Raw genomic sequence first — 8,419 nt, forward strand, 5'->3', positions numbered from 1 at the left:
CATGGTTACTAGAAGAAGGCATGCTAATTTGATTAAATTTGTGTGTGTTAGGAAAATATGTATTTTGCCTCAATGGAAATAATAATAAATTACAACACTGTGCAATATATTACAAATAAATAATGATTGATTAAAAAGAGTTACAACTCTATAACTGAAAATTACAAATAAACAAAGAAAATGAAGAAGAAGAGAATAGTAAAATACAACTCTAAGCAAAAGGTTACAAATAAAGTAAAGTGTTTGAAACAAAAGAAAAGAAAATATTACAACTCTTGAACAAGAAATACAAGTAAATAGATAAGAACAATATAAGGATGAAAAGCAATAGAATGAACGAAAGGACCAAGAAACAAAAGATAAACAACTCTCACTCACACTACCAAAGTGAAGAGTGTTGGGGATCACCAACTTGAACAAAGTTTGAAACCTTTGTCCAAAAGCTTATTTCCCCCTAACTCAAGAACTAAGGGATCTCTCACAGATTATAGTAAATGCTTTCTGGAATTATCAAGCCTCAAGGTGTTTCTAGCCAAGTGCTCTAATGGATAGAAATATTGTGTCTTACAAGTGAGCATTAGGCTCCTATTTATAGAGTTTTGAAACACCCTTTGAATTTCAAATTCCACCAACCCCCATGGCTGTTACCAATGATTAATTGGATGTTTTATGGAATTAAAATAGAGATTTGGGAGTTACTTGGCAGTTGGAAACGTTCAAAATTTGATAAAAACCGAATTTGTATGAAGGTGTCAGCCACTTGGGCCGCGGCGCTTGTTTCAAGCGCCGCGGCCCTTGGTCATTTTCAGCAACCAATTTTTTTAATTTTTTCCAAAATGTTCCAATTTATTCCCACTTGATTTTGTAACTTCCATACACAATATAGGAGTTAAAATCACATCTCTATCAGCCATTTCTCATATGGCTTTAAGAAATTCATCTCAATATTGTGTAACAACAAATCTACACAATAATGGATGATATTTAGGAGTTACAAATTTATGATGAATTTGTAACACCAAATATGTTACATGTCTGGATATTTCACATATATCCAAATAATTTAACTCTCTATTATATGTTACAATATGTGACACTCTATGTCACATTTATTTAATCTAAAACATTATATTATAAAATAATATAACATTCACCCACTAGATTAAATAGTCATCTATTGTAACACTTATTTAATCAATCATTATATTTAAAAATATAACATACCCCCCACTTGATTAAATAAGAACTCTCTCTTATAGGAGTCATTGTATTGATGCATAAAGTAAAGTGCTTTTCAACTTGAACTTTACTATAGTGTAATTATCACAAAATTTATCGAAAATTTGGTTGCACTAGGCATTGAACCATCTTTTCATGATGACAAATCGGTGATAATACACACACCTTTGCGATGTTCACTTGAGACCTCTATGTCTCGCTTTGCATCGTTAATGGCCATGTGCACTTTCCATTCATGGACGTTCTTGAGAATACTCCCAATTCTCATGAGAGGCGGCACCACCCCTAGGTCCATATAGGTAGAATTCTTATAGTATTTTGTTACCAAAAATACTTGTCTTTACAAGACTGAATTCTATTAAAAAAACCTTTCGGTTTTAAACCTCCACTTGGTAACACACAAGTACTCAATATCTCAGATGGGACTTGTTTTGAGTACAACTAATATTCACTTGATTGACTTGTTATTACCTATTGAACCTAACACTAGTTGAATAACTAGTGTTAAGATAGGTTACCATCAATCGTGAATCTCTTTAGGGAGTTTAAGTCCCATCCCTCGAGATGATGCAGCCACTAAATCCCTCGTTAGCAGCATAGTGACAGGATCCGCCAGATTTTCACTTGTTCTCACATAGGATATTGAGATGACTCCTCTTTGAATTAATTCTCTTACATATCCATGTCTTAGACTAATGTGTCTAGACTTCCCATTATACACTTTGATGTATGCTCTAGCCAATGTCGCTTGGCTATTACAATGTATCGATATAGTAGATACATTCTCTTTGATTAGGGGAATCTCTATCAACAGATCCCTTAACCATTCGGCCTCTTTGCCGGTAGCAGCTAGAGCTATGAACTCTGCTTCCATAGAGGAATGAGATATACGGGTTTGTTTCTTGGAACCCCAAGAAATTGCACCTCCACCAAGTGTAAATACCCAACCAGTTGTGGACAAGTTGTCCCCAAGATTGGATATCCAACTTGCATCTGTATATCCTTCTAATATCGAAGGAAATTTGGAGTAGTGAAGGCTTAGTCCTTTGGTTTTCTTGAGATAACCTAGGACTCTTCCAATTTCCTTCCAGTGATCCATTCTTGGATTACTTGTAAACCTACTAAGTTTACTTACCGCAAATGCTATATCAGGTCTAGTACACTGGGCAGCGTACATTAGACTCCCTATAGTACTAGCATACTCCAATTGAGCCACCGCTCTTCCCTCATTCTTCTCTAGTTTTACACTATGATCGAATGGAGTATTGGCATCTTTAACCTTGAGATGGTTAAATTTGTTCAATACTTTCTCAACATAGTGGGCTTGCCCTAACGCAAAACCCCCACTATGTTTCTTTACTTTGATACCGAGTATGGTATCAACTTCTCCAAGATCTTTCATCTTGAAGGTTGATGATAGAAACCACTTCGTTTCATCTATCCCTTTCATGCTATTACTTAGAATAGGCATGTCATCTACATATAAGCAAACAATGATCACATATCCCTTACAAGTTTTGGAATACAAACACTTGTCTCCATTATTATGTCTAAACCCATTAGACATGATGGCTTAATCAAATTTCTCATGCCATTGCTTAGGAGCTTGTTTTAATCCATATAAGGATTTTACAAGTCTACAAACTTTATGTTCATATTTTGGTAGGACAAACCCTTCAGGTTGTTCCATATTGACCTCCTCATTGAGGTCACCATTAATGAATGTCGTTTTGACATCCATTTGATGAACATACAAGTTGTGTATAGAAGCTAAAGCAAACAAAATTCTTATAGAAGTTGTTCTTGCAACAGGCGCATAGGTATCGAAATAATCGATACCCTCTTTTTGCCTAAACCCTTTAGCTACTAATCTAGCTTTAAAGGTTTGGATAGTGCCGTCAGTGTGGTATTTTCTCTTAAATACCCACTTACACCCAATTGGCTTAGACCCCGGTGGGAGGTCTACCAATTCCCAAGTGTTATTGGAAAATATGGAATCCATCTCATCATTGATGGCTTCTTTCCAAAATGCACTATCTCTCGATTGCATCGCTTCCCTATAAGTCTTATGATCATCCTCAACGAGAAGTACAATAGGAATTTTCCTAATGATTTCCTCTCTATTTCCTTCTACCATGTAGAATGAAATTCGTTGAGAATCTATCTCATCCACTACTAGACTTTTATGATTTTTAATCTTTGACTTCTTCTAGGTTCAAAGGGTTGCTTTACATACTTTTGAGAATTCTCCTCTTGAGAATCAACTTTGGATGTAGAAGCTTGAGAATTGTTCTCATATAACAAATTGTCCTTTAGAGATGTTGAGGCTTGAGAATTGTTGTCACATAACATATTCTCAAAAAATTCAACTTCTCTAGATTCAATCACAATATTAGACTCTAAGTCTAATAGCCTATAAGCTTTACTATTGTTGGCATAACCAACAAAAGCACATTTTATGGCTCTTGAACCTAACTTTGTTCTATTAGGTTCGTTTTTCTTGCAATATGCAAGACACCCCCACACTTTGAAGTACCCTATGTTGGGTTTTCTTCCTTTCCATAACTCATATGGAGATATCTCATTTTTCTTCATCAGTATTCGATTAAGGATGTGACAAGCGGTTCAAAGCACTTCACCCCATAAGTTGAAGTTCAACTTAGAAAACACCAACATAGAATTTATCATCTCTAGATAAGTCCTATTTTTCCTTTCGGCAACACCATTGTGTTGTGGTGTATAAGGTTCAGTGCACTCATGAATTATACCATTTTCTTCACAAAGTGTATTGAATTCATTAGAGAAGTAGTCTCCTCCTCTATCACTTCTTAGCACATTAATCTTTTTATTTAGTTGATTTTCAACTTCTAATTTATACAATTTAAAAGCATCAAAAGTTTCATCTTTATGATTTAAAAGAAACACATAGGTATATCTACTAAAATCATCTATAAAAGTAAGAAAATACATTTTACCACCTCTAGTTAAAACACCATTTAATTCACAAAGATCACTATGGATTAAATCTAGTAAATTAGATAATCTTTCTACACTAGGAAATGGTTTCTTAATCATTTTTGCCTTAACACATGTTTCACATTTACCATAGTTTTTAATATTGCATGCAATCATACCACATTTTACTAATCTTTTCATGGTTGAAAAACCTATATGCGATAGTCTAAGATGCCACAAAAATAAATAATCATACTCAACAATATAGGCGGAATTAGCATTTTTATTGATAACATTGAAAGTTACATCATTGGTGCACAATTTAACTATTCCCTCACAAGAGTACCCTTTTCCCAAGAATACATTTGATTTGGTAAGTATAAGTTTACCGGACTCAAAAACAGCTTTAATGCCGGGCTTGCCAAGCAAATCACCACTTACCAAGTTTCTACTCATTTCGGGAACATAAAGTACATTCACTAATGTAACTTTCTTGCCGGAGGTGAAGTAGACTTCAATAGTACCTTTGTCAAGTACCTTGGATTTGCCCTCATTGCCCATTTGTATCTCATGGTTGCCCTTTAACTCTTCAAATGTCTTCAACAATGATTTGTCATAGGTGACATGGACAGTGGCACATGTATCATACCACCACCCTTTCACCTTGCCTTGGACCGCATTCACCTCACTAAGGGTAACAACTATGATTTCCTCTTGATTTGCGTTCACCTTAGGTCCTTGTTGGTCTTTTCTATGCCTACACTCTCTATCATAGTGACCTTTTTTCCCACACACAAAGCAAGGACCTTTCTCGCCCTTAAACTTGTTTGGGTTGGTTTTTGGACCCAAAGGTTTCTCATTACCCTTTTTCCCATTGTTTTAGGGATGTTTTGGTTGTGACACCGCATTTTCTTTGGAAGTCTCTCCATTAGACTCCTCCACAATTTTATCTCTACATATCGATTCCTCTTCGATTAGAATGTGCTTTTGGATCTCCTCCAAAGAATAATCCTCATTTTTCTGAAAGATTATTTTCCTATAGCTCTTCCAAGTTGGTGGTAATTTAGCTACTATAGCACCAACTTGAAAAGCCTCAGGAAGCTCAATCTTTAACACTTTCAATTTGTTAACAATTATTTGCAATTCATGTATTTTAGGAAGAATAGGCTTATCACCAAAAAATTTGAAATCGAAGTATTGAGATATCAAAAACTTTTTGGTACCTTCCTATTCCACCTTGAACTTTTTCTCAAGTGCATCCCATATCTCCTTGGCCGATTTGGTCTCGGTGTAGAGGTCATAGAGCCTATCGGATAGAGCAATAAGGATATGACCCCTACAAAGAAGGTTCTCCTCTTCTCTCTTCCTTCTTTTCTCCATCTCCTTGGGAGTGTCCTTGTCGGATGGTGTTGGGAGAGGTTCTAGAGTGGACTCTAGAATGTAGGCGATTTTGAGAGTGGTTAAAAGAAACCTCACCTTGTCTTGCCATCTAGTGAAATTGGACCCATCAAACCTATCCAACCTTACTAGGTCTTGATTCATGATCTTGATTGTCTCACCTTCCATTGAAACAAAAGGGATAAGCTTTTGAATGTTACGAAAATATGTATTTTGCCTCAATGGAAATAATAATAAATTACAACTCTATGCAATATATTACAAATAAATAATGATTGATTAAAAAGAGTTACAACTCTATAACTGAAAATTATAAATAAACAAAGAAAATGAAGATGAAGAGAATAGTAAAATACAACTCTAAGCAAAAGGTTACAAATAAAGTAAAGTGTTTGAAACAAAAGAAAAGAAAAGATTACAACTCTTGAACAAGAAATACAAGTAAATCGATAAGAACAATATAAGGATGAAAAGCAATAGAATGAACGAAAGGACCAAGAAACAAAAGATAAACAACTCTCACTCACACTACCAAAGTGAAGAGTGTTGGGGATCACCAACTTGAACAAGGTTTGAAACCTTTGTCCAAAAGCTTATTTCCCCCTAACTCAAGAACTAAGGGATCTCTCACAGATTATAGTAAATGCTTTCTGGAATTATCAAGCCTCAAGGTGTTTCTAGCCAAGTGCTCTAATGGATAGAAATATTGTGTCTTACAAGTGAGCATTAGGCTCCTATTTATAGAGTTTTGAAACACCCTTTGAATTTCAAATTCCACCAACCCCCATGGCTGTTACCAATGATTAATTGGATGTTTTATGGAATTAAAATAGAGATTTGGGAGTTACTTGGCAGTTGGAAACGTTCAAAATTTGATATAAACCGAATTTGTATGAAGGTGTCAGCCACTTGGGCCGCGGCGCTTGTTTCAAGCGCCGCGGCCCTTGGTCATTTTCAGCAACCAATTTTTTTAATTTTTTCCAAAATGTTCCAATTTATTCCCACTTGATTTTGTAACTTCCATACACAATATAGGAGTTAAAATCACATCTCTATCAGCCATTTCTCATATGGCTTTAAGAAATTCATCTCAATATTGTGTAACAACAAATCTACACAATAATGGATGATATTTAGGAGTTACAAATTTATGATGAATTTGTAACACCAAATATGTTACATGTCTGGATATTTCACATATATCCAAATAATGTAACTCTCTATTATATGTTACAATATGTGACACTCTATGTCACATTTATTTAATCTAAAACATTATATTATAAAATAATATAATATTACATTATATTATATTATAAAATAATATAACAGTGTGTTTGTCTCTTCTTTAGAGCCTAAAAATGTGAAGGAAGCCTTGATGGATGAATCATGGATTCAGGCAATGCAAGAAGAGCTGGACCAATTCATTCGCAATAAAGTATGGACACTTGTTCCTAGACCGACTTGTGCCAATATCATAGGAACAAAGTGGATTTTCAAAAAAAAAAGTGATGAATTTGGTACCATCATTCGAAACAAATATTGGTTGCTCAAGGTTATACTCAAGTTGAGGGTATTGATTTTGATGAAACTTTTGCTCTAGTAGCAAGACTTGAGTCCATCAGGTTACTTCTTTCTATTGCTTGTATTATTGGTTTTAAATTGTACCAAATGGATGTTAAATCTGCTTTTTTGAATGGTTTTTTGAAAGAAGATGCTTTTGTTGAGCAAGCCAAAGGATTTGAGGATCCACATTTTCCTTATCATATTTATAGGTTAGACAAGTCGTTATATGGTTTGAAATAAGCCCCTCGTGCTTGGTATGAACGTCTAATTGAATTTTTAATCTCTCATGGTTATAGAAGAGGAAATATAGATAAAACAATGTTTATCAAAAACATTAAATCTGATGTTATTGTTGCTCAAATATATGTTGATGATATTGTGATTAGATCTACTTCTAACTCTGAAGTGCATGTATTTGTCCAAGAAATGCAACAGGAATTTGAAATGAGCATGGTAGGTGAACTCACCAATTTTTTGGGTCTTCAGGTGAAACAATCTGATGATGGCACATTTGTTTCACAAAGTAAGTATGCAAAAAACTTGGTGAAGAAGTTTGGGCTTGAAAACGCCAAACATACTAATACTCCTATGAGCACAACTTTGAAATTATTCAAAGATGAACAAGGAGTGAAGGTAGATCTTACTTTGTACCGAAGCATGATTGGTAGCCTACTTTATCATACTGCTAGTCGTCCTGATATATGTTATAGTGTTGGTGTTTGTGCTCGTTATCAGGGAAATCCCATGGAATCTCATATTTCAGCTATGAAAAGAATCATTCGCTATGTCAATAGCACTGTTGATTTTGGGATTTGGTTTTCAAAAGACACTAACTCTAATTTGGTGTGCTTTAGTGATGCTGATTGGGCAGGAAATGCAGATGATTGAAAAAGTACTAGTGGTGAATGTTTCTATCTTGGAAACAATCTTGTTTCATGGCACAGTAAGAAGCAAAATTGTATCTCTCTGTCAACTGCAGAGGCTGAATACATTGCTGCGAGTAGCTATTGTACCCAATTTTTATGGATGAAACAAATGATGGAAGATTATGGCTTTGATTTGAAAACTTTAACCATTTTCTGTGATAACACTAGTGCTATAAATATTTCAAAAAACCTTGTTCAACACTCTCGCACTAAGCACATAGACATTCCTCATCACTTTATTAGAGAGATTGTAGAAAATAAAATTCTTGTCTTGGAATATGTTGAAACAAGCAAACAAATAGCAGATATTTTTACTAAAGCTCTTGATTTGGTCC

At 34.7% G+C, this 8,419-nt stretch overlaps 1 protein-coding gene across 1 annotated transcript; it reads left to right on the plus strand.

Moving 5' to 3' along the window:
• Nucleotides 1–7,263: 7,263 nt before the first annotated feature.
• On the plus strand, nucleotides 7,264–8,046 carry LOC133815326 (uncharacterized mitochondrial protein AtMg00810-like). Its single transcript, XM_062248180.1, has 2 exons — nucleotides 7,264–7,367; nucleotides 7,545–8,046. Exons 1-2 carry the CDS (start codon nucleotides 7,264–7,266, stop codon nucleotides 8,044–8,046), a joined length of 606 nt encoding a protein of 201 aa, XP_062104164.1.
• The last annotated feature ends 373 nt before the right edge of the window (nucleotides 8,047–8,419 follow it).

Source organism: Humulus lupulus, chromosome 2 (genome assembly GCF_963169125.1).
Source record: "Humulus lupulus chromosome 2, drHumLupu1.1, whole genome shotgun sequence".
Classification (NCBI taxonomy): Eukaryota; Viridiplantae; Streptophyta; class Magnoliopsida; order Rosales; family Cannabaceae; genus Humulus; species Humulus lupulus.

What these genes read in the sequence shown, in the direction of transcription:
- LOC133815326 (XM_062248180.1), top strand. Translation starts at nt 7,264, where the DNA reads ATGGATGTTAAATCTGCTTTTTTGAATGGTTTTTTGAAAGAAGATGCT. An exon ending in TTTCCTTATCATATTTATAG is followed by an intron (nt 7,368 to 7,544) that starts GTTAGACAAGTC and finishes TATTGTGATTAG; the next exon opens with ATCTACTTCTAACTCTGAAG.